Source organism: Acanthochromis polyacanthus, chromosome 15 (assembly GCF_021347895.1).
Source record: "Acanthochromis polyacanthus isolate Apoly-LR-REF ecotype Palm Island chromosome 15, KAUST_Apoly_ChrSc, whole genome shotgun sequence".
NCBI classification, from domain to species: domain Eukaryota; kingdom Metazoa; phylum Chordata; class Actinopteri; family Pomacentridae; genus Acanthochromis; species Acanthochromis polyacanthus.
In genome coordinates this window covers 23,779,314-23,806,913 of record NC_067127.1, presented here as the reverse complement: position 1 = coordinate 23,806,913, position 27,600 = coordinate 23,779,314, and the positions used below count along the sequence as shown (strand labels likewise).

Sequence of the window (27,600 nt, the reverse complement as noted above, 5' to 3'; positions counted from 1 at the left end):
GCGACAGCCGCATCGCAGAATCATTCCGTCTTGTGACAAATGTTTGCTTTTTTTGCTGAATGAGCTGAGCCGTGACGGACACTTCCATGACCGATCTATGCCCTCGTGCTAAAGTCTCACTTTTAATCACTTCTCTTGTTTTGTCAGCGCGTGACTTGTTAACTGCTAATTGTGAGATATGGGCATTTTTAGGCAGAGGGAAATTCTGTTAACTGCTTCATTTCACTGTCTCAGTCCTGAACTAGTTGGACTGGCTGTCAGCAGAAGGGTCTGACTGATTCTAGGTTTTTAGGGCTGATGCTGATAAAGATCTTGCAAAGTGAAACATTTCCAATATTGGGAATACCAAAAGGGAAGTCAATAGCAAAATGCCATACATCCTGTTCACTAAACCATGTTGTGTCTACAAGATCCACTTAGCTATGAACTTCACTCTGCAGAATATTACCATTTTTTAAAAAATTCACTCCGATTGGAAAAAAAAAAATTTCACTTGTGGTTCACCCCATCCAGTCAAGACAGAAATAATGTCTCTTCTGTTAGCATTCAAGGTAAACTTACAATCCAGTGAATTTCTAAATTCAGTGGTTGGATTGTTCGGTTCAGACAGCATATCAAACTGTGAGCCCTCAACAGTTTAGACATAAAATTAGCAGTATTCATTTTTGAAGCCCAGAATCAGGATTAGGGCTGATCACAATGACTTGAATGCTTTTGTTTACATCTGGTTTCACACAAACGCACATGAATAGAAACTATAAGAATAGCTGTCGGATGTCCCTGTGGGATTTAGGATCATTATTTCACTGAAATCCAATTTAGTTCATCATACGTTTACCAGGGCTGCACAGTGGCCTCATACTTAGCACTCCCGCAAAGCAGCTAGAAGTTCCCTGGTTCGTGTCCCGGCCTTCCGGAGATCTTTCTGCATGGAGTTTGCATGTTCTCCCTGTGCATGCATGGGTTTTCTCTGGGTACTCCGGCTTCCTCCCACAGTCCAAACACATGGTGAGGTTAATTGGTAGCTCTAAATTGTCTGTAGGTATGAATGTGAGTGTGATTGTTTGTCTGTATATGTAGCCCTGTAATAGACTGGTGAAATGTCCAGGTATCCCCTGCCTTCACCACACATCAGCTGAGATAGACGCCAGCCCCACGCAACCCTAATGAGGATTAAGCAGTGTTTAGATAATGGATAGATGGACACATTTGCTGGCCTTAGGTCTGTTACCCTCACAGAAGTCTCTGTCATGTTGCTTTTTTACGAGCTAAACTCCCATAATACTCTTGCTGTAACATCAAAGTGCCAGTCTATTCTTGCTGGTACAGTGTTAAACAGTAAGAGACTCCACCTGGTGGTGCAACCAGGTACTAATGCTAATCAATTTTACCTGACGTGTGTATTATCTAGCAGATACTAAATATTAAATGACTCAGATTGGATCAGGAGCCAAAAGACAATCCATAATCGTTGGAATGTAGTTTGCTAACTAGGTACTGTTTCAAACAAGCATGGTAAACATAAGCGACGTGATGGTTGTCACAGGAGAGTGAAAGATGGGGACATTGTTTATTCCATTTCTGCAATGCATTTTGCAACCTAGCAGCTTACTTTGAAGAAACCCCTTGACTCCGCACCACCGCCTGCTCAGCTCATTTTTTTCATTTACTTTGTTTGCTGCATGTGCTGCTGACAGTTTTACCAACAGCGGAGTCTGGCAAGCTCTGCTGGACAAACTATGTAATGACACCAGGTCTTTGACTTTTCCCGAACCTCTTTATCTGCATTATGTTGTTTTAAAATAAGCTTTCATCTCTGCAAAAAAAAAAAACACCTCTATATATATATATATATATATATATATATATATATGCATGCTGATATTGAAATATCTGTGATAGACTTAAATTGGTAGATAGAATCGTAAGGTCAACAATCGTAAGGTCAACAAACTGGCCAGACTCTCGTCAGCTGTGAGTTTTACCATTATTTGGAGCAACTGCATATTTTAGGGACCATGAGGACAGTGATGCAACTAGAGGTGGAAAGTGCAGCCCTGATTCTTAACGATGTTAGACCCTGTCTTAGCAAGGCAGGGTTTGCAGTAGTAGATGTGGTAGTTGGGTCTAGTATGGCCCCTAACCAGAGTGATTGGGTGTAATTGGTGAGTCTGGCCTGAGAGGAGTGGAGGGTCGGCGGCTATGGGCTGTGAGCCTGTCATAATAACAACCAACAATGTGATCATTTCATTTCCTTTTCACTTACACATCACCTCACTTCGCATGAGACATGACACACAAACACACACACACCAACGCACACTCACACACACAGAGGGACAAGGTTAACGCTGCCTCCCATTTATTTCACTCTAACAATGACTCTAAATAGCCTTTCAAAAGCGGAGTGAGGAGGGAGACAAAAATAATCGAATCACACAATTACTGCTGGGCTTCATTCTATAGTTAAGTGCATTTTTATTGTGTAACGTTTCTTTTTCCCCTGCACCCTCTCCCACCCCTTCCACCGGCTCTATTTTTCCTGCCTCCCTCAGCAAGCGTTCTCTCCCTGCCACTTCTCATCTAATATGGCCGTAATTGGGTTTGGTTGTACAAATCAGATTTCAGCAATTGGGTTATCCTCCTCTGAAATTGGAGAGGTCTCTGGGCCGGCATGGGTGGAGAGTTAATCTGCTTTTGTTAAGCCCTCTTTGGCTGCGGCGGCAACATTGGGCAGGGCCAGTTAAAGCGGTTTACCTGTCACAGCGGACGTGGCTCGTAATTTAGCCCTCTCATCCCCACAAAAAAGAAAAAGAAAATCCCCCCCACACACACACATACACACACATTACCCACACCTCTCCACCCTCAGCTTCTCCTCTGGCAAATAATGACATTTGAATCGAGCATTAACAGGTTTAATTACTTTAAAATTGTCATTTTAATTTACACTGATATAGTATTGATCACACAAGCAGAGATTAAGACCCTCAGTGGAGCGGTTGATGTGGAATTAAACAGGGCTGGGTCCTCCTGGGGCCCGCCTGGCCTGTCCTGCCGCAGCCAGAAGAGGAATGACATCCTCCCCCTAATGAACTGGCAGCATGCGCAGACATGAATTTCAGGCCCCGCTGGAGAAGGAGGGAAATAATGGGGTTTGGGGAGCCATGGCGGGTTATTCATTCACTGCCATGCACCAATTCTCCTGTGATTCATCCCCAGGCCCCCAGACCCTCACTGCCTGTTTGCCTACCACATTCAGCCCACCTGACCTTTCTCCTGCCTAAGTGTATATATATAAATATAATATATATATCTCCTCCCTCCTCTGGGATCATCTTGCTCCACACCAGGCATCTTGTTCAGAAGGAGGGAGGAGCACGGGGGGGGGTGTTAGGGTGCAGTGAGGGAGCAGGGGTGAGACACCTGCAGCAATCCACAGGCTTCTAATCCAAACATCCCCCCCAGTGGTGGAAAGTGTCAGTCCGTGATCCTCCCTCTCATCCTGACTCGCCGGCCTGTCTGAGGTAGGCGACACATTCCAGGGGAATTGATCTCCCCACTTGGGCTCGGTGTCACGCACAGCTGGTTAATATCAGGGGGGAATCGTTACATTAAATCCAAGCAATTTCTCCCCGTTTTGAAGAAAGCCTGTGGCTCCTGTGGTAAGCACTGTGCTGTGGAGTAGTTAAAGCTGTAGGAACAACCTCTTGACACCTGTCTCCAGTGGACATGCTCAAACAATCACATTCCACATAAGTGCTTTTAATGACTGGCTCTTGGAGTGAGGGCCCGATAAGAATAAAGCTGGGGCTCTGAGCAGACATGGGAATTAATAACATTCCAATGTTGTGCCTGACATGAAATATTTACCCTAAAAATGTGTCTAATTTTTTTATTTGGTGCAGTTTTCACTTAATTTGATGCTTGACTTTGTGAGAGAGTGCTTTCATCTGTGAAAATTAAGATTATTTGTGTGTGAATGGTACAACAGTGAGTAAAGATGGCAGGTCGTCATGATTTGTTTCAAAAGTCAGATATTGTTATTAAACTGAATTGTAAAAAGGAGGATATTGTAGATATTGTTGATGCTTTGATGCTCAATTTACATCACAGCGTCACTGAGCATTTTTGCACATATATGCCTATAGTCTAGAGGAGCAAATAAAGAGTTGTAGTGTAGTAGTGTTGTTGGGAAATGGAAAGTTATACATCAGCCAGAATTCAGCCAACAATTTTTTGACCAATGAGAATATGGTCAGATATGAGCATGTTGACCAGCAAATCGACCAGCTGACCTGGAACTACAGCCCTAGTGTGATGGACAAGAATGTAAAAATCAAAAATATGTAAAATATTTGCACTATACTGATTGCTGTGGCTTATCTATCAGCTTTTACATATTATGGCTGTAACTTGCTGTTGCAATTGTATTCAGTTGAGTCCACATTGCTAGCTCTCCTCTTCCTGTATAAGTTTCTTGCTGTTCTTCACTGTGCGATGTCTGCAGCTTGAGAAATGAACTATGTGAACAGGTACATGTCTTGGAGTCAGACAGTGATGGCTTTGTTGCAAAAATCCAAACAGAGTTGAATGCTGTGCTTGCCCTTGAGCCAGTTTACCAGCATTTTCTTAAACGCCCAAAGGTCTCAGTGCAGATTGAAAAAGGAGGCTACTGTTTGTGAGGTCCTCACTTGATTGCATTACCTACACCTGGATGTCTCGGGGTGGAAGCCATCTTGACGATGAAGGCCAAACAAAACAACAACCTCTTCTCTGTCTTGGCTGACGACTCCCCATGACGGATCTCTAGATGTCTCCAATACATGTAATGGACTTGGCAAAGCCTGAGGTGGCTGGGCTTGGGCCTTCTACTCCACTCTGTCATCCAATCACCTTATTCTAATGCTATTGCATTGTTTAGTCAACCAGCCGTCCATTTACATCAACCCATAACCACACAGCCCACACCACAGGAGCACTTAACAGAATTAGCAGGTATTGTGCAGCACATTTTAAACACATAGGCCATTTTAAACGCACACTCAGTCACTCCACCTCCCTCCCTGGCCTCATGATCCCCTGTTTGCTGTCAGAGTAATGGCACAAGCTCTACATGCAGTGCCTGCCTCTCCTCTTTAACTGTCATAACTCTATACTCTGCCCACTGTGGACAGTTTATTTAGATCTTTAAATGTGTAGCCAATATTGTTGTCATGTTTATGTTATATACTACATATTAATAGCCCATAAAGCCTATTTGTTGCTTTATTGAATCATTTTTCACTTGCCCTTCATTAGGAAATAGGAAGCTGAAGCTCTCAACTGAAACAGCCAGTTAATTTTAGGGCTCATAATTTAGTAATCTGATTTTAGAGAATGTTTGCAACTGTTCAGTTAGCCAGCATATAAATAGATGAACAAAAATGAAACAGCCACATGGCTGGGAATTTGCAGTCATATGCCCTCTTTTGCCCTTGACTAAATGCATTATTTTCTTTTTCCTACCACAACACTCCAATGACATCTTTTCAAACAAATTGCTCTCATATGCTTTCACCTTGTGATTAACAGAGAACAATTTCACATCAAATAAGCCCCAAATTGTCCTCATTTTCTAATGATATTAAATAGGACATGTGTAAGTTTATTTGGAATGACTCATCTGAGGGGTCAGGGGAAATGAGCAATCTCTTTGTCCCCTAGCCACCACCCTCTGTTAAACTATTACCTATAAAAACAGCCGCACACTCTCAGCCAGAGGGTGTGTCCTGCTTGGTGTAATAACGAGGGCCTTTCTCCTTGGCCGATTGATTTTTGTCAGGAAAATTAATGCAGTCATTCTAAGGTTCTGGAGGTCAGAGGTAGACGGGCTTCAGCTGATGAGGGGCGGTGCTGGGCAAACGGAAAGGCAACAAACAGCTACGGGACCGCCAGACTCTTTCTGATGAAACTTAGTGTGCATTTGTTTGAGGGTGGAGCATGCAGTCGCTCATGATGTATTGTCTCCGTACTGTTTCATACGCACACCAAAATGCATCTCCTATGATTGACCAAGCAAATATATAGGCCCATTTATTGACTAAACTCACTCACCCCAATGTTGGTTGGGATTGCTGACCTTCTTTTATGTTGTATGTGATTTGGTTTGTTGTCTTGACACCAGCATAAAAGCCACATTTAACTTTATGGGAATTCTTTTCCAACTTGAGTCTCAGCCACACAGTCTTCTAGGGATCAACAGAACCTTTGACTTAGTGTAACACTTTAAACTTTTATCAGGTAAAACAATTTTCCTTTAAAAGTTACGCAGTGACCCAAATGAGAAGTCAGTACCCCTGCTTGACCTCCACAACATGTCCAAATGGTGTCTCATAAAGACATAAAGCGAAGCATAACCATATTTCATGGAATAATGTTTCCCAAGTGGGAACTAATCTAACACAAAGGGTGCCCCAGTCAACAGGATCCTTGCACAAGTTCAAGCCACAAAAGCACCCTGTGTGCACCATGCTGTAGCTAATTACCAGCTCATTAAAGAGACGTCTAATTAGATTGGATGTTATGCTCGTTCCGTTAAATTCAAGCCCTTAATTTTAACAGCCTAATTACATTTCTGAGAAGAAGAAAAAAACACTTTTCAAAGCAGTCTTTGGTCAAATGGAAATGAAGCATTCCTCAGATCACTGAGCTACAAAGATCTGAATCTTCTCTTTGTTTAATTTGTCGGTACATATGAGTTTTTAGGAACATGAAGTTGTGGATTTCAAATACATTTGGAGCTTATAGAAATGTGTGGGTAAGTGTGTAGATGTCCTAATATCCTGGAATACCCACTGATGGGCTGTATTGGTGGCACAAAGCTTTGGGGCAGTAGTGTGTTGGAACAGCTGATTGACTATCAAAACCAGGGGTAAACTCTATATTTCAGGTAGAATCACTGTTTTGAAATGTAGTTGAGAGCCAGGTGGTTAGATATAATGTAACTGAAACAGCTCTACTCCTTCAGACAATCACGTCTTATTTTTTTTTTATCATTTATTCTGTGGCAGTGACGGCATTTACATGCCAAACTAGTTCGATGTGACTTTGTACAAGTACACACAACTTACCAGGAAAACACTTCCTGAACAGCACAATATTCCTCTGTGATTGCTTCACTTTAATGCCCAGCATGCAAACTGCAATCAAAACACATAATGAAAATGAAGAGTTCTTTTGTATGAACACACCCCAAGCTTCCTCCCTCTCTAGATCATAAACAGCCAGTCACACCTCAATAACGAAGCCTTCATACTTGGTCCAGGTCAGCGACTAGGAACCATAACCTCAGCACTGTGCAGCTGCTTTCCCCTGATCACCCTCCATGTGCCAGGTTTTCCTATCTGATAGCCTGATAAATAGGCTAAAGTGGCAAAATTCAAGGCAAGGTAGGTACATTCAAATTAACTTCTTTTTCTGATAGCCTTTATTAAAAATAAGTCATTAAAAAGTATGAATACTGACTGAAATTAAACATTGTGTGGTTGCCCAGACCTTTCCAATACTCTAAAAGTAATCCAAAGCAAAACGCAGGTTCATCTATGACTACTTGTTGAATCCGTTTATAAAAACAGTTTGAAGTTGGGATTAAAATGATCCCACATGTGGTCCATTATGAGTTCTGTGGGTTAGATGTCCCATATCTTGATTCACTAAACAGAGACACTGTTTTAAAAGCACTTTTGCGAAATAGTGTTTTGCAGTTTCACAAGATTAATCTAGTAATTCACCTCCACAAATATATCTTATGTCACCTGAAAAACCAAACACGAGTCTAGTTCAGAGTCCAATTTGTTCTCAGATGTGACAGATGCACTGTACTCTGTATTGTGCTCTGCTTCCACGTGACCTAATGATAAACAATACAGTACCACCTGGTCATCTGTGGAGCCCTCAAAGGGGCGACCCAGGAGACTTGCTGCAGACCTGCATGGGCCCCTCCAAATCCTCTTTTCTTCCCACATTTCTGTGGGTGTGATATTTACAGGAGAGCAGACGTGGGTTTGCTGCCACTCTTGCCCCTGGCACAAGACCTCTGCTCCCTCACATCTTAAAGCTGTCCTTTAAGAGGGGCCACGGGAAAGGCCGGATGCTGCGATTGTACGGATTAGAGAAACATCTGCGTAAGAAAAGTGTTCTTTTTTATTTATTATTATAATAATACAATAAGAGGAAAAAAACCCATGACATAATTTCTTGTTATCTGAGAAGCTGAGGCTGCATTTACATTTGCTTTTCATGCAGCGTCCATGTGCTCTTAGGGGCGATGCACTGGAGTATAACTAAGCTAGCATGGAGGATATCCAGCCATTTAAATCAAGCCTCTGGGAATTTTACATAACACATCATTGGAGAGCATTGGTTTTTACATAAAGACAAAGAAGGCCACAAAGAGCCACCGGACGGGCGTCTTAGCCTGAGAAGAGCCGCTGCGTGTGTTTTTGCAGACTCCTCTAAAGCTTCACGGTCCCTTGGTCACTGTTGTGCTCCGAGAACGCCTCTGCTCATACCCAGACAGCACACAGACAGAAAGCTGCTTATTTTTTTTACATCCCGGGGGGGAAAAATGATTTTTCTGAACGCGACCCCAAAACTGAACCCTCTCTTCTGATGGGGTTGACTATTCGGCCTGAGCTTTAGAGAGCCGTTCTCCGGTCTCTGGGCCCAAGGAGATACTGTAGACCACCATCGATTGTCCCTGTGCTGTGGAAGCTGTCATATTTTATAGATGTTTCACGGAATGGCTCATGATCTAGACGATGTCGCCTCCATTTAGGAAGAGTTGTGTTTGTACTAAGGGTGGAGGAAGGGCTCTTGATGCAGAAAAATGGGGACCTTCCTGATAAGTTCTTCTCACAAGTGACAAAGTAATGCCACTAAGATGCAGCAAACTAATATATTTCACTATGGGACTCTGCAATAGAGCTGTTTCTCATTGGGCAGCCAAGGATGCCACTTTGTCATTACAAGGCCACATGAGCGAGCCATGGGCAGCGTGGGACAGAATCAACACCGCCACTGGACACAAGCTGACTGATTACTTTTCCAGCTGACATCACAGCTCTGACAGCTATCCCAGCATCCTCTGGGGGAGTTCAGCTTGCTCAGTACTGATTATTTGACATCAAAAGCCACTTGTGTCACCAGTCACTGCATCCCATATAGTCACCATATGTGTATGCACGTGTGTTTTACCTCAACAAATCTCTGAAGAAAAAAAAATCATTCATTAAAGGCAAGTAAACAAATTGTGCATTCAATCAGTATTAAAAATAAACTTTTCAAACTACTTTCCAGTCATCCTTTAACTTCAGTAATCAGTTAAAATTACATTGCTTCCAGTCTCCTTACAGCCTGTATGATCCTAATTTAATCAGCTCTTTCACAAATGAGACCACATGAATAGGCGCAATATTGAATCAGATAAAAATATAGATTGATGAACAGTCCATGACAACATTAGCAGCCTTTCCAAAATGCAGAGATGAAAAAAAAAAAAAAATCAATGAGCTCAAAGACCTGTCATTTGCATGGGTCTCTTCCCCTAATGGGAATACTTTTTATAGACGGGGAATTACAAGTTGAAATATTCTTTTTGATTATTGGACATCCATAGCCAAATATGATTTACATTAATGAGCATAAGTATATTAAAGACGTTGTATCCCCGGCATCCGAAACAATTGAATAATGGCTCTGGCAACCAAGCAGCGGGCTGAGAAAATAGAGAGGAGGTAATGTCACTTTAATTACTAATGGATAGCTCAATTGTTCAGACTTTGATTTTTCACTTTTAGGAACAATCTAATAAAGCAAATATTCATCATCTTCATATCCCCTTTTAAAATGATGATTTTGTCAAGCCCAGACAGCAGTTATTTAAAGAAGCAGGCTATTTATGCTGACCTCTAAGATCAACAGTTTGTTTGAAGATTGCGTGCCAAGCATAAGAAAAAGTCTTTTCATGCCCAGTTGCAGATGTATGATACACTTAGAGTTTACAAACTGACATTGTTAATAGGGACAGACATTACAAAATGTCCCTTTTGAAGTGTATTAGTCCCACATAAATTGCTGAATGAATGTTACATCCTGTTTTAGTGCTAGTTGTGCTTGCATCTTGATTAAATTATCCGCTGCAGTGTTTTGACCTGAGCTTTATTAAAGTTATGAAATTACAGAGCAGTCTTATCTGAGGTTGATATAAATCATGAGGGCTGGTGACCTTGAAAGTGCTCCGCTTGCTTTGGTAAACTGCTCTAGTCAGCATCAACTCACCACAGCATGAGAGCAGTCTGTGACGTTGCTCTTTAGTGAGATTCAAACCCTCACTGTTATAAGCATAATTAGCATCCAAGGTCCTGGTGAGGCACTGGAAAATATATAAAGTATCGATGAATTGAGATGAGGTGAAATTAACAAACTGCAGGACCTTGCGTGTTATTCTCCTGCTCTGTAGGCTAAGAAAAGATTTTTCTCTGTTATCCCTTTAAATGATCTTTAGCTGTGTTGTGGTACAGTGACAGGCCTTTCAGACTATCTCTGACCGTGCTTGACCTTCGTGCCGTGCACTCCGCTTTAACCAAAATGAATATTCAGTTGGAGAAATGTGTCAAAGAAAAACGACAAACCTGTGATGACAGTCAACATATTGCACTGATTTGCTTGACCTCAATGTTATACAGATTTGTAAAGCTTTTGACTTTTGAACTTCTCAATAGAAAAATGTGTATGTTGTGTGACTGTTTGTGATGCTTTTTTAGATTAATCTTAAATTGACTAATAATTTGATTATTACACAGTTATTCAATCGTGCTGTTCAGTCTCAATGGATTCTAATGATATTGTATAGTACTTCATTATTTTGGCTTCCCACTTGGGTAAATCAGACATTAGAGCCAATTATTTCAGGCTAGCGTCTACTATGTCCTACATGTAACTTTTGTGAACACTGATAAATTATAACGTGTATCGATAAGCAGGTGTTCCGCAAAGTGAGGCGTGAAGACAAATTTTTCTTTTGCCTCCTGGAGATAGACTTCTGATAAATAATTTTGATCTCAATATTGATCAGAATAGTTGTGGTTATCATGTTGGCCATAACTGTGCAGCTCTAATGTACAGTACTGTAGCTTTTTCTGGCCTGGGGCCAATCTCAGGAATTGTTCTTCCATAAAGTTACAAAACTTAATTGAGACATTTAAAAAAAATCATCTCAGATATCCTGGAATTTAGTCCCCAGTATTGATGAAGCTCCAGAAATGCAGGGTTCTACACTTACTAAAATGCAGCTCAGGAGTTTCTGTCTTTCATTCGGTCTCCCTTGCTGCTTCTTTCTAATTCTAAACATCCAGCTTTTAATGCAGAGACCGGGCTATAAATATATTTCCGTCACCTTCAGACCACCTGCAGATGGTGAACAACTGCTTTCAAAGGCTGAATAGCACGTCTTTGTCACATGTAAGAACAACATTATGTGCAAACTGTTGAAGAATTAGGCTATGTTCAGGTCCAGAGTCTTAGAATTTAAACAAGTGTAGCAGATATGCAAGTGAGCTCTTTTGTGAAACCTGGACTGTTTGTCGGGCTGCACAGTGGCTTGATGGTTAGCACTTTTGCCTTGTAGCGAGAAGATCCTTGGTTCGCGTCCCCATCTTCCCAGGATCTTTCTGCATGGAGTTTAGCATGTTCTCCCTGAGCATGCGTGGGTTTTCTCCAGGTACTCCAGCTTCCTCCTAGCCTAGCCCTGCTAGACCCATGTTCTGAAGGCACAAGGGTCTAGGGACGCTCGACAGGGAGGGAGGCGGGCTAAAAGGTTGTCTATCAAATCCCTCTGCAGCAATTGGGTGGGTATACAACCAATCAGCGCAACGAATAGACTCCTAGAGTGCTGGAAATCAGAGGATGCGGTAGTTCGGTGAAGCCTTATTTATACAGTCAATGGGTGAAGCTCAAGTATATTACAGACATGTTAACAGAAAGATTATTCAGAGTCTGTGCTAATGGAGCTCAACGACTGTTGTCGTTTTTGTTGTCGACCCTGACAGAGAATTAAATTCGTTGCCATGGGTTGTCTAGCGCGGCTAGGCTAGTTGTTTCCGGTTGTTTCTGTCAGAATTGTCACGCCTCTGTCGTCACTTAGTTACGCCCGCCTTCTGACTCTACACTTCATGGTGATCCGTCCGGCCAGTTTTAGGAGAATCCAGTCTCGAGCCTTATGAAGGGTAACTAGACCCACCCTGGCAGAGAATTAAATTTGTTGCCGTGGGTTGTCTAGCGCGGCTAGGCTAGCTTCCTCCCACAGTCCAAAAACATGCTGAGGTTAATTGGTAACTCTAAATTGTCCATAGGTGTGAATGTGAGTCTGATTGTCTCTATGTGTAGCCCTGTGATAGACTGGTGACCTGTCCAGGGTGTCCCTGCCTTCACTTTAAGTCAGCTGGGATAGACTCCAGCCCCACACAACCCTAATGAGGATTAAGCGGTGTATGGATGACGGATGGATGTACTATTTGTCAGTTTTCTGCTTCTGAGGCTGCATTTCATATTTAGCTGCACCTGTGTCATGCTGCAAACAAAATGCCCTCTCCATGCCTCCATTTAATTTATTTAAACATGAATTTATACACACTTTTCTGCCGTGCATGGGATGATTTTGCCCAGCCTCATTAAGAGGTCACCAGTGGCCCAGACCCCCACAGGTGTAATCCCATTTACTTTGATCCTCTGTTTTTATGTCCTCGTTAAAAGCTGCTGAAGTAGCAACATGGTATTAGTAAATACGCAGCTGGAATACATATGAGCATTAATCATTCTCTCTAGTAAACAGAGCACTACTGCCTTACTGGAAATTGGGAACCGGGCAGAAATGATGCTTTGAAATGATTTTTTTTCCTTCAATTAATACTGGATTGAGGTACCTTTCCTGTAAGCATACATCAAAATGTGCGCCACCACTTTTCGTTCTTATTGCTTTATCAGAAGACATATGTTCAGACCGCTCTGAAAATAGAAACGAGGTGCTATTACTGTGTGTATCGAACATTTTTAACAAAATTATCAAACTCTTCCATCAGGATTATGCTGAAGTAGCCAGTGATGTGATCTAGAGCGAAAAAAAAAAAAAGTAGAATTGTAAAGAAGCTCTTTTAAAGTCTGAGTCATATCATGTACACGCGTATTCACTTTTCTTTTTTTGTTGAATGTCATTGCTGTGATGGTTTTATTGCTTTAGACCCCTCTGTCGGGCAGGTTAGAGGAGCGACTGCACGACTGATGAGCGTGGCAGGAAATTGGCAGATGGAAGCATCCATTTCACCGCTAATTAGGGGGTCCAGAAGCCCGCCGACTGACAGGGTTCAACCGGGCAATGTAGTGCCTGCCAGCTTCCATCCCGTGCGCTTTATAAAACGCTCTTTAATTCCCCGGCACAATATCATTAACTTTGTAAGTGGATGAACACAATGGACAAGCAATTTAATTAACTTCTACCATTGAATGTTGGAGGGGAGACTAAATGAAATTAATGCACAATATTTCCCAGGGAGGCAGCCAACCTTGGGAGTGGGTCTGGATTGTTGGCAGGTCAGGCGCTGCCGTGGGTTTGGCCAATTATGCCTTGTTTAGACCCATCCATAATATTTTCCTCAAAAGAAAATAAAATCAGTGGTTTTGAGATCAATCATGAGCGTGTGTTGCTCTGCATTCTGGGAGATTTTAGAATAATGAAGTGGGACCCCGGAAGCGCTCTGCCAAAAGCCCTGAGAGTCACCAGAGCAGAAATGCAGATATCATAGCTGATCCATGCAGCACTGGGGGTTTACTTGAAATAGACAGGCAATAAAACACTGAATGGAACTTAGATTTGGGAAATACAGCCAAGATGGTGATCTGTCCAGACTGAACAACTGGATTGCCATGAAATTTCATTCAGACCTTGATAGAATAAGAAGTTTACTGATTTTGGTGATTTCCCAAACTTTTCCTAGAACTCCTCCATGACAGTTGTCTTTTTTTGGCGTTTAGTGAAATGTCTCAACAATTATTGAATGGACTGCAATGAATTTCTGTACAGATGTTCCTGCTCCCTTGATGAGGAATCCTGATGACTTACATTCTGACATGTGTGGCTGAGAGTGACACGTCTTGCTGTCTATTGAATGAATCATTATACAGTTTGGTGCAGACATTGTTTCCACATCATGGTTTTTGCACGTTTTCAATTATTGCGTTTGAAAAAGTCAATGGAAATGACAATGCTCTTGAAAACTTCCCCAATATTGCAAGAAAAAAAAAAGAATTTCTCCTGCTTGGTGGTGTTTGACTTTTAAAAGACAAAGTTATTGAGCACAAGTGACAGAAACGTTTTTTTTTTTCAATAAATTCTGACACTGTGGACATTTAGCTCACATGGTTTATCAGCTGTTTCTGCTTCTTTCAGTGTCTTCATCTAAAGACAGCACAAAACATGTCCAATGTCAGCCGTTAAAGAATAACTCTGCTGATTAATCATCATGTTTTTGGACTTCTGCACAGTGTCTCGGTGGTTAGCACTTTTTCGCCTCGCAGCTAGAAGATCTCCGGTTCGTGTCGCAGCCTGGGCCAGGGATCTTTCTGCATGGAGTTTGCATGTTCTCCCTGTCCAAAGTGTCCCCTACCCTCACCCTGAGCAGGCTGGGATAGACCCCAATCCCCCCCGACCCTAATGAGGATGAAATGGTGCATAAATAATGGATGGAGTACCCGGAGAAAACACACATGCACAGGGAGAACACACAAACTCCACATAGAACTGGGGGCAAACTGGGGATCTTCTAGCTGCGAAGCGATAGTGCAAACCACTGAGCAGCCCCGCTCACATCTTATGGTGCAGTATTGCAACAAAATAGTATGGCTTAATTGTGTGCATACTACATGAGGCAGCAAGTACTTTGTGAGGAAAACTGATTTTGTCTCCCGCTGTGTAGCACATACCACCACCTTTGGATAACGCTATGCAGCCTAGTTTCCTTTCTCCATAGCAGTTCACGGAAACAATCTGATCTGATCTGCTGACTTTTTATCGAGCTCCTTTATTGGGCCAAAAAATAATTTAGCTCAATGATTTGATTTATAGATCAAATTTGATTTAGTTGACATTGCAGGCTGCTAATCTGGCTGGAAGACTCCACGTTCTGATGGATTTGTGAGCTAAACATTAGTATAAATGGGCTCGTCTGACCATATTTTAATGCCGCAGGTCAGTCTTATTGGCTGTAGCCACTAAGAATGAGGTTCAGGTGGCCTGCCAGGATCAGAATGGAGGCTCTGCAGTTCCTGTTTTAATTGTAAGGGATCAATACTAGTCCTGCTTTGCCATGTAAACCAATTTTCTAGCAAGGTTTGCACATGATGTCTCATGGGGGACGTGGGAGAGCATTAAGAAGAGTAAGCTTAAACTAAATCTTAATTACTGTGGAATAAGTGAGTAAATTTGCATGAACATGTTTCCTCTTTGTACATCTTTGAACACCCTATTTCTTTCTCCTTGTCCCTTACCTATGGCCTCAACACACACACACACACACACACACACACACACACACACACACACACACACACACACACACACACACACACACACACACACACACACGTTTGTACTTCTATCTTAGTGAGGACATCCATAGGCGTAATGCATTTCCTAGAGCCTTACCCTAACCTTAACCATCACAACTGATTGCCTAAACTTAATCCTTACCCTAACCCTAACCAAACCTCAATTCATACCTGTTCTCTAAAAACAAGTCTTCACCCTCAAACATGGCTGTTTCAAAGTGAGGACCGGCCAAAATGTCCTCACTTTGTAAAAATGTCCTCACTTTGATAGTTAAATGCAGAAAATGGTACTCACAGTGTAGCAAGTACAAGAACACACACACACACACACACACCCTAGAGACAAGGGCTCCTTCAGGACGTGACGGATGGCTCCAACACCCGGGCCGCTTTCAAATCACAGGAAGTGACAGAGGAAGTTTTAATGAGAGTTTTGTCTGTGTATCCAGTCAGGCCTTCCAGGCAGCCGATGAATAATAGACACGGTGGCTCAATACTCTGAATACTCAATCAATGGCACTGGGAGAGGGCCTTGGCAAACACATATGGCAGCCCGGGGTGGGTGGTGGGCTCAGGAGGGGTAGAAAATACTAAGGCTTCTCCATCTGTATCTCTGGGCTGAAAAAGCAAGCCATCTCTATTGATGCTGCTCACTTTTGTGCCGGGGTGTTTTTCTTCCTGGGGATGACAAACAGGCTGTTTGTGCAGTATCGGAGATTTGTGCAGCGAGGCTCCCGTGAAGGTGCTCTTTTAGCCCCGGACGCTGCATATCAATGGGTCCCTCGCTGGGACATTGAGGGCTGATCTTGAAACAGATATGTGGATTGTCAGAGCACACAGCATGCTGCTCTATTGTCTGCTGACGGATCCGCCTTTTACACTTTGATTTGGAGTATGTTTAGAATTTAGTCATGTGTGACTGCTGGTCTTTAGTGACTAATGAGGATATTATGCACCTATTAGTCAGAGCTTATGTCTGTGCCTCCTCCTCTAAGCTGTTTTGACGTAGCATGTGTGCCTGATGTATCGCAACACCATTTCTTCATGACAGCATATCTGATTGACCTTTCCGATAAGACCGTGCGTGTGTGTGTGTGTGTGTGTTTTGGTTTTATGTTTCTGTGTGCAGCTCCATGTGGAAGTGTGGTATCACTCGCGATCTGACGGATGAGGAGACCCCAGGGATTTTTGAGCAATGAGATATAAACTGGAAAACAGCCCGTTTTGTCTCTTCTGACTAGAAGGCAAAATGCTGCAGAAAACCCTGAGGAGATATTTCTCTGAGGCGGCTGTAACAAGCTCGTAGCCTCCATACAGAGATAACCCTGATTACAGTGCAAGCATCACTTTATTGGAGGTACTGTTAAAGGAGAATTACGGTTTATTACAACCTCTGGATTATTTTTCAGTTATTACTGAGGTCCGGGACCTTGGTAGTTTGGCTTTATAGGAACACCAGCATTCAGCCCATCAGACAGAAAGATAAGGAAATGTAGCGTAACTCTTGGTGTGTTGGCCCTACAGGTTCCTTTTATTGTCTCTGGCCTTAAAAATCTGTGGTTGGATTTGTGCATATTTGAAGCTGTGATATGAAAATAAGTCCAGAAATGTAGCCAGGTTGCTTGTATATTCTGTTTATTACTCTATTTAGACAAAAGAAAGAGGGAAAAAAAAAAAGATTAGAAGATTTCTCGTATGGTGTAGCCCTGGCAATCAAACTGAAATGTTTTGCTTTGGTTGCATGTTGCTGAATTAAACAGTGAAAGAAATTGTTTTGATTTGATTGATTCGTCATTAATCGGGCCGCACATCCGAAGCCGAGAAATTGCTATTCGGGCAAGCCCTAGTGGCCACAACGTCGGTCAACATCATCTTTTCTGTAGCTGAACTATTTCTGTATATGTTGTTTCTTTTAACGGCCAAATCATGTCGAAGAACTCTTGCTTCTTGTAAATAAAGTCAATCAGAACATGGTGCATTCAGGAACCTTTAAGTCAAAGTAGATTATTTTCTATTGAGACAAATTTGTCCTGTAGATTAGAAAAATGAGAACTGCAATTTCTTTTTGTATCAAGCGGAAAATGAGTTGTATCGTGATGTTTGAAGTAATTTGCTTCACAGTGCGTTTCCTACAGTATATTGTGCAGCTATAACATATATTGTATTTCATGTAGAATATCTTACTAGTATAGATACAAACTGCAATTAATCTTGAACGTTACTGCAGGTGTTTAATTCAGAAATGAGATGGCAGTGAGAGAGATCAGAAAGTAAGATTTACTTTCAGATTAAATGAGTAAGTGGTGGTACTATACATGAAAACATCCAAAAAGAGGAAAAATAGATAGTAGCAGTGTTATATGCTCAGGTAAAGCTGAAATCAGCAATATTTTTTGTATCATTGAGGGAAAAATCCATACTAATCTTTGAAGTTATTTTTAAGTGGTTTATGAGGAAATTTTTCTTCTTTTCACTAACCAGAAAAGATGGCAACAAAATCCACAATCTGGTAGATGTGGTGTTTTTGTTTATCTGTTTTCCAAATTTGTGCCTGCTGCAACTTCTATCCATCCATTATCTATAACCTCTTAATCCTCATTAAGGTCAGAGGAGCTATCCCAACTGACTTAGGGTAAAGGCAGGGGACACCCTGGCTTTAGAATTTGTAATTATCGCATATGTTTGGATGCCGGAGTACCAAAACAAACCGACGCATGCACAGGGAGAACATGGAAACTCAATGCGTCCAGGCCGGGAGTCAAACCGGGGATGTTCTGGCTTCTGACAGTGCTATCCACCGAGCCGCTGTGCAGCCCTCCTACTGCAGCTTAAGTCATCTCATTTCTTACACTGATCCATTTTAAAATATAAAAGGACCGTAACAGTGGTTTCCTGCCCTTTTTCTGAACAAATATCATCCCTGGGTGTGATGGGGAGGTCCTAACTCGTTTTACCACAACAACCTGTAATTTCAAATCAAAAAGCGTTGCACTGTTGAACATTTAACTGCAGCTAAAGAACACATTCTGTATTGAATTACAGGCCGGAACAGCATGCAGTGTAATCTAGACACTCACGCTCTGTTTCAACTAGCTTTATTTACGTGAGCTTCCCTTGCTGAGCCGACTTTTTTTTTTTTTTTTTCTGTCGTGTATTTTTCTATAAAACCGTTCTCATCGCTATGCTCCACAAACCCATAAGGCTGCAGCGGTGTCCGCCGGGCGACGGCAGAACATTACCCTCTGAAGCTGTACAGTGACACTGTGATGACACCGGAGTGTGTGTATGTCAGCTCTCCTGGGACTGGCCACTCTCCCTTAGCACAGATTGGAGGTGAGACCTTGAAGAAAATTATTACTTTTATGTTTGCTTTATGGCTCATTTTTCACATTAAACGCAGAAAATCTATTCGCGGGTCACAGAATTCCTGCTTCTCTTCGTCGGCCAGAACTAATTTTTGCAGCCCCCGGTATCGATAAAGCATTCAGCGGAGCAAAGTATGCAGGCTATGTACTGCAGCTCTCAAGTCTCTATTTTCCAGCAGCCAGTCTATTGGGACTTGTTCGGGCCGTATCTGCTGGGGTTTTGGAAATGTCAGCTGCACACACACACACACACATGCACATGGAGAGCGAGCACAGCCGCCGTTGTGTCAGTGCGCCCTTATCTGTGAGCGGCGTAGCCAATATGACTTGTGATAAGAGATAGCATTGCCAGAATGAGTCATAAAACCCCAGCTTTTATGGCGCGGTTATTGTCTTTCTGTCTACAATTATAGTGATTACTCATTTCCCCTTACCTCCCCTGCGGCCCTCATGGTGCACTTAATAGACTGCATTTTACTAATGGAAAATTAAGTAGCCGCTGTGGCAGTGGGGTTTATAAATATGTAAAATATACTTTTAATTATTTCAAGTGAATCTGGCAGCTAATCAATAAAGAGGGACGTGACAAACATACGTTTGACAAAGGCCATTGTAAAGCTACTGGTAAAAGATAAGCATGGCCTGTCAGCGCAGTCCAACCCTAATGAATATTTGGAGCCTGTCATGTAAAGAGACAAATGGATTAATTGCGCCCTGCTAATATAATAGCTTCTTCATGAAGAGTGCAGGAGGGAGGCAGAGGAGAGGAGAGAGAGCAGCAGCTGCTGGGCTCTGAACCCCGGTGTCAAATGAATATTTATTAGGGTGGAGGGTTAAGTAGATTTTTGCGATTACATGGATAGCCACTTAAGCATAGTTGTTTATCATTTATTTGATAATTGATTCATGAGGATTTGTTTGATGTCATATTAATTTTGTTTTTAGTAGTCGTAGCCACTGAAGGCCTATAGAGGGACGGTGTTTCAAATGAAAGTGCACGTTTGAATCATCCACTTGTTGTTTTTTAAGTAGCTATTATTAGTTGAATAAATAGATTTTTTTTTTAAGTAAATCAGAAATGAAATTGAATGGCACAATTTCCCGGAGCCTGTGGTGGAATCTCTATATTATTTTTTGTTTAATTGGCAGCAGGGGTCAACTGATTTTTTTTTTTTTTATTTATTTTTTACCAGCATCAATACTGATTGTTGCCGATAGCTGATATTTGCATCTAATATACACTTGCAGTAGAAATGAAAACCTTTGTGTCAAATTTAAAACAACACAAACTCAAAGACAAAACTTTGTTGAAATGCCATTTGTTGGATTAAAACAGATCTTTTCAACATTTATCTGTTGTTGTTGATCAGCTGTTACTGCTGATGTGTATCAGGTGACAACAGAAGGGTCTAAATAGTGTGTAGGACTGCACCTTTTTGGGAAAATATGTGGCTGTGAATTTTACAGTTTCATTTGTAAGGTGATTTTTATTTTTTATAAGTGGAACCTTACCTTAGTATTAATTTTGCAAGAGATTTTATATATTTGATTTGTCATTAGCACGTTAGATACAATCAAAAGTGTGACTCTGACATAAAGAAGTTAAAGGAAAATGTCGTTCATGTATGCAACTGTTTTTCCTGATCTGTTTTTTTTTTCTTTTTCCTTCTTTAGTTTTTGTTTGAACCTGTTTCAGTATTTCTTATTTCTATCTCTGAATTGTCTTAATTGCTTTTATATGCTTATACTGTACATTTTACATTCTCTGAAATGGTGTGCTGTCTTGACCAGGTCTCCTCAGAAAAGACATTTTTAATCTCAGGGGACTTCCTGGTGAAATAAAGGTTAAATAAATAAAATAAAAATAAGACTGCAGGAATTTATTTAAAAAAAACACTTTAAACTCTGGATCAGACATGATGCATAATGCAGGCTTTGTTTTTTTTTTTTTTTTTTTTTTACATTTTAAGCACCTTACTATTTGGTAATTTCAGTGTTTCAAATAAAGAGTTCAATTTTAAAATAATTGTTCAACCTTTACCTTTCAATCTGAAACCTTCACAGTGCATTTTTGAATGAATTGTTGGGAATCGGTGAAATAAATAAGGATCCTGATCATTTGTAAAACACTTATATCTGTTTATCAATCACATTAAGTTCACGCTGCTGTAAGGCGCAGAATAGGAAAAAATACTCATGTCTGAATGGGGATCTTTTAGCTGGTTTTCCTTCATGGCTTCCACATTAATCACACATTTTTGACTGTTCATTTTCTGTAGATCAAGTGGTAGCAGTACTTTGACTTGGCAAAACGTATACAAGTCCTCAGTTTAATTTAAAATAGAAAGAAACATGCACCCTTCTTCCCTCCGGAGTGTAATGATATTTCAAAATGGTCATTTTTACTTCACTACCCGCTGAAATATTCACACAAACAGCAGCAGTTTAGCATAGTGGCACATTTTGACAAATAGCCCAGATTTCCATCCCCGGCCTTGTTTTCCTATCCATCTCTGTCTGCAAGTCTGTCGTTGGCACTTTAAGGTGAAGGAGAACATAAAGACAAGTGAGCACAAATAAGTGCAGGGGGTCTTCCTGGAAGCCGTCCTCTTCGCAATGGGAAGCTGTGACCTTGAGTCCTGCCTTCGCCCAACGCCGTCCCCTCTCATATGCACCCCCCCCCCCCCCCCCCCCCTCCTCCTCCCTCTCCCTTCCCTCCGTCCTCCGTCGGAGCAGGAGAGGGAATGACGGAGGGAGGGGAGCGGCTGGTGACCCGAACCCCCGCCGCGGTTCTCATCAATTAAATGTGCGACAGTGTTTTCTGTCGGCTGAACTTATATGTCAAGGAGATGGGCAGGACCTCATGTTTGTGCTTTTGACAAATCAGCAAATGTTTAATCTCAAGATGTGCCCGTGCTCATAAATAATGCAGAGGCCGGGCCGGGCCCAAAACTCTCGCCCAGCATGTCGGAAGGAGAGGAGTCTGCACCCGGCCTCAATGGGAAAACGTAGGAAAAGACTAAATCCTCCTTCATGGCTCAAGCCTTTTTTCCCCCCTCCTGTTGTCTCCTCCTCCTTTTCATCACAGCCTTCCATCCACATCACTCATCTCTCATTTACTGTACCTGAGCTGCCCTTTTCCTGTTACCTCCCAACTTTGTCACCGTGTTTCTTATCTCACTCTTCGTCTTTTTCTCTCACTCCACTCACTCGCATTTTAATTTGGTCGCTCTGCTCCTTATCGGAAAAGTTGCTCGCCACCTTCCGCCTCTCTCGTTGAGTGGAGAAAGGAGACTCAGAATTATCCTGAGCCAAAGGTCTGCTATCTCAAAGACACAGGGGATTGAGCTTGAGCTCCATTTGCCCTAAATGTAAAGAGGCCAACAGAAAGCAGTGTAGTGGACTGTGAACCGCATCAAATCCCCCTCTGCACCACTCTCACTTCTTCCCACAGACTTTGATTGGCTTGGCCACTGACTGGGAAAGTTTCCTGATTGTTCACAGGGAAAATTAAGATTTTAAGCCTATTGAAGTTGATCTTTGCTCATTGAAAAGTCCATCTGAATGTGTCCTTTGAAAGCTCAAATTGTTGACTCGTCACATTAGAGGACTCCAGAATAGGAGAGTGTACTGTACTGAGAGCACGGTGCACCTGTTGTTGTGTAGCTGATGGTGTGTAGTGTTTGTGGAGTGTGCCGTAGAGTGTGTGAGATGCTGTTTTGGCTTCACTTTCAGTCCAGTTTATGAGTCGGTCGTTTTCATATCAGGGATCTTTGAAACTAATGTGAGAAAATGTAGCTACTAAACAAGTTTTCATCGTCATCTGTGAAGTAAAATACGAAAGTATAATAAAAATGCCAGAAAAATCTCAGCGTCTTCTCTTCTTGCAGGCTCTTGGAAGTTTCTACTTTATCCACGAGTCTTTGAAAAACATCTACCAGTTTGATTTCAAAGGTAAGACCCTCCCTCCTCTATCCAACACGCACATACATCATCACAACTGTCCTGAAATGAAATCCTCATATCGCGCCCCGTTCTCCCACTCCTGCATATCACACACAACCATTTGCCGGCTATTCCTGCTTCCATCAAAAACCAGGAGCTAAGATTGGCTTTGAGGATAATGTAAAGGGAGCGGGACAGAATGGTAATGCTTATTAATATTAGGATTTAATTCATACGATTTCGGGCCTGCAGTAATGATGTGCGGCAAGTTATTGGACAGTTACAGCGGTCTCATCAGCCTGCAGTGTCAGAGGGCCTGGGGGTCCAGCGACCGCGCTAATTAAAGAAGGGATATAGATGTGGAGGCGTCTCGCTTCCTATTAGACCCAAGTCAGCATTAGCACCAGTTACCCCCAGTGAAGGACAGGGCGAAGGCAGGGGACGGGTCGACAGGGGAGAGGACCACTCTACACGTACTTTTTAGATTGGATTTAAAATCATAATCACATGACCCGCTGGACCTACTGTGTACTCGGTTGGTTCTTTCCCACAGCAGATATTTACACAATACCAGATGAAGCAGCTAAATGGAATTCAAACCACATTCATTTTATTATGTAGCCTACATCTGTTCTTCCATTGTGGCAGCTCAACAAATTTCCTGTAAAAAGACTAGTTGAATGCTTATTAACTGTTAGATGCACGGCTGATTGGACCCTACACTCTTCCATAAGTGGGTCAAAAATGATCTGTATCAGAATCAATGTGTTTTTATACCATTTTTGCCATTTTGGATAAGAATAATTGTTTTTATTATGTTTTGTATTATATTTCTGTCCACGCAAGAATGATTTAATGTTTGAAACATGTTTGTTTTTCACTTTTTGAACATTTTGATGATTGAAAAATAAGTATATTATCCATAACAGCATTAGAAGAATGTCAACATCCATTTTGTAGACATTTTTTCCTGTAGCTATTGCTGCACTCCATCCCTCCAAGTTTGTGCATGATATCTCTTGTATGAGATTATCAGTGATAAAGAGCTTGGGGTAGTAATACAAATATTACAATTTCTTTAGAAATATAAGAAGTAACTTAAAAATGTAGACGGAATGAGATCAAGAACAAGTTTTTTTTTTTTGAGGAATAGCTGGAAAATTAAGTGATAAAAGCTTTTCATTGCAAAGATAATGCAAGAAAACAACCTCACCGGGTCATTTTGACCCACGTATGCATCAAAGGGTTAAGAGATGTTTCTGAGAACTGTGAAATACTTCTTGCAGAGATTGAAACTGAACAAACATGAGAGGCATAACAGTACAGCATTCACCGAAACACTGACAGTGTTTTGAACAAAATTGGAATCAAATCAAAGTGTGACTTTTCGTAATTTGACATTTTTCCTCCTAAGGCATAAAATGTGCCATTTTCAACCTTCACCGTATCCACTTTAACTTTTTCTCGTACGTTTTAATGCAAAATGTAAACAATAAAACCTCTTAAATGAGAACATACAGCATTTTTTTTATCGGGTAGATTTGTACATGAAACAGAAATTTAAGGTTTGAAATCATCAGATTTGTTCCAAATTGCAATCTCTGTGTTAATTTAGTTCTCATATGATATTGTCAGAATGATTCTTCGGCTATTTAAATGAAACTGCTTTAACTGTCAGTGTGAGCACAGAGTGCACGTTGAAGCTCACACACGCTGCTGCCAAGAATGAGTTCTTGAAATATTTGTAGAGCGCAGCTGGCCAGTGATAATTTGAGGTGCAGCAACAGATTGTTGTAATGATATTATGACCGTACCAACATCTAGCTTGCAATATCCAACCAATCTGATCATGTCAAGTCTTTAGATTATTTTTATATAAAGATCTACTGCATGCCTTAGATCAGGTGTGTCAAACATTCAGCAAACAATCTGGCCCGTGGGATGATTCTGAAGTGTAAAAATCACAGAGAAGACATTAACTGCAAATTGTAAATTAGTAAAATCATAAATTTAAAATACTTTCTGCATCTACTATATCATGCAGTTCCAGATACCTGACAATAAATGTTTTGTGCCTTTGTAGAAACTCTGATCTGTAAGTTTCAATATGTGAATGAAAGAATGAGGCATAATGTTGTTAAAATTGCACTAGTTTTTCTTCAGAAATTTCAGGTTGTTCATACGAAAAGGATAATGTGAAAATTTTCAGAATTGCACTTTTTTGCACTAAAACAACGTAAAAAAAATGGAGTTGTGGTTATTTACAGGTTAATATGCTGTGATTTTACTGGTCCGGCCCATTTGAGATCAAATTGGGCTTTATGTGGCACCTGAGCTGAAATGAGTCTGACACCTCTGCCGTTAGATGATGTACAAAGTGCACACAATGAGAGAATGTTACTTGAACACACAATCTGTATAATCTAATCCACAGCAGTATTCCAGTCTGATCAAAGACAGGCACAGCTTCTTTACATCTCCCACTTGTTTCTTGTGCTGAATGCAGATGTTCCTCTCTCTGACCAGCAGGTGGGGCAGTTGTCTGAGGAAGTGGCTCCAGCTGTCAGAGCAATTAAAAGATTCAGACTCACACATGGGGTCTCCAAAAATGAACCTTCCATGGTTGTAACAATGTCTGTTTTCCTTCCTCTTTTTGTCTCTGTCACCCCACCCCCTTCCCTCCTCTTTCAATCCCTGTCCACCTTCCTTCTCCTCTTCAGCTAAGAAATTTAAGAAGGTGGTGGGGAAGGAAACCTGCTCAGAGACACTAGAAAGCACACCTTCGCTGGAGAAGGAGAAGTTTCCACAGGACTACTTTCCTGAGGTGGGTTTTGTAGTAAACACACTTGAGCGATGAGTGACAGCTGAGATGTGTACTGACTATAATCACAGTGAAAGGAGGAAATCTGACGAGACTTTGATGAAGCTCTAAAATGGGAAAAAAGTAATTAATGGGGTATTCAAAATGACCGTCTTTTAAACTTTCTGCCACACATCATTTAATATTACATATAAGAAGTGCAAATCATATGCAAAATGCTGTATCTCCAGTGCCAAACTTCAGTAATCTCTATTTAAAAAGGACATTTCTTTCTCATTGCTTTCTCAAACCCGTTTCATTTTCTTTGCATCTATATTTCCTTTTCCTTTACGGTCACATTTATTTTCTACTTCAGGGAAATCCAGCTGACACATGGCTGATCTGAAGACAAATCAGTCCAGCGGACCCAAATCTTGAAAGAGAACGTCCTCGTTGTGTTTCCCGTGTCCCGCCGAGCAATTCTCTGCTCACTCCGCTGTGTTCGGTTTTCTGGTTTCGGCGTGGTGTGCCGTCAGAGGGGGAGCGGAGTGCTGAGCATAGCTGTGCTGATATAGTAATAAAGAGCACGACCGCCCGTGTGTCATCCCCGCACTCCCCACTCATCTGTCAACCATGCTCCGACGGCCGCCTTCGCAAATATATGCAAAACAGATGGATACGGCCCTTTCACACACTTCCCCCCAATTTCCGTCTCTTTCACACACTGCAGGACCCCCACCTCTCTGAGCCACCCTGGATATACACACAAACATATGCATACACACACACACCCAAACAGCTTCAGGTTCCCCACTTTCCCATTCCAGAGATGATCTAAAACCAATTACACTGATTGAGGTGCAAAGCCATTTAAAATGATTACAGCAAAGCATTGTTCTGCATTTAACAGGACAAGCAAAGAAAACCACAAAACAAACCTGGCACGGCGTACCGTGAGAAGGATGAGGCGAGTGATGTAGAGAGAAAGGAGGTGTGTGTGTGGCGGTGGGGGGGCAGATGAGAAAAGTTTTGCCCGGTGATTTATGCCTCTTTCCCGGCTGGGATATGAATCTGGGATGATGCTCCAGAGAGCAGCACTCCAGATAATGTTAGCCCATTTAAAAAGAGCAGATTTGTGTAGTCTATCAGGGTCGCAGAGTATTTTTTTTTTTTCTCTCCTGCCTCCCTCCCTCCCACCTCCGACGGCCCCTCCGTAGTGAGAAATTGGTTGTTATCATAGATCACAGATACTGCTCAAACCTCTTATGAAAGATGAATTAATTTCACTAATGCTTTAATGCAAAGCTCTCATGAGGGAGGCAGACTGGTGATAACCCCTGCCTCGTCCCCGCTTCCTCCGCTGGTGATTTATGCCCTCTTTTAGTAGATGAAACCGCCTAGATTTGCCATCCATCTGCAGCTTTGAGGAATCCTATTACATGGGGATCTTGGACCGGACAGGACGCTGCACACAGTCCAAAACCCGCTGCTCAGTTTTGGATCACACCACCTTAGATATGTAGACCAGTCACTGTAACAAATGTGGAAAGATACTCAAAGTGCATCGTGAAAAGTCATCAAAAAGGACACAGAGGGCAGGCGTCTTGTTTACATCCTCGCATAGCTAATTTTCAGTGCTAATACGATGCATTTAAAAATCATCCAGGTCGTCAGCCGGGATCCTCTGAGGAAGGTTAGACAGCGACGGCACACAGCTCAGGTAGCCACAGAGACAGATGTGCGTTTTCCCTGCATGTGTCTTACCTTTACAGTCTCCCATTAATAAAGTGTCACTGGTGATGACATCATGGTGGGAGAGCCGTGTGTTTAGAACGGAGAAACAAGATGTCA

At 41.8% G+C, this 27,600-nt stretch overlaps 1 protein-coding gene across 2 annotated transcripts in view; it reads left to right on the top strand.

Moving 5' to 3' along the window:
• The window catches only part of LOC110949841 (inositol polyphosphate-5-phosphatase A), a 173,579-nt gene that overhangs the window by 72,350 nt on the left and 73,629 nt on the right, over window positions 1-27,600 (top strand). For both annotated transcript variants that reach the window (XM_022192104.2, XM_022192106.2), the window contains exons 5-6: window positions 22,895-22,958; window positions 25,670-25,773. In XM_022192104.2, coding sequence (XP_022047796.1) covers window positions 22,895-22,958; window positions 25,670-25,773 — 168 coding nt within the window. The remainder of the gene's footprint in view (window positions 1-22,894; window positions 22,959-25,669; window positions 25,774-27,600) is intronic.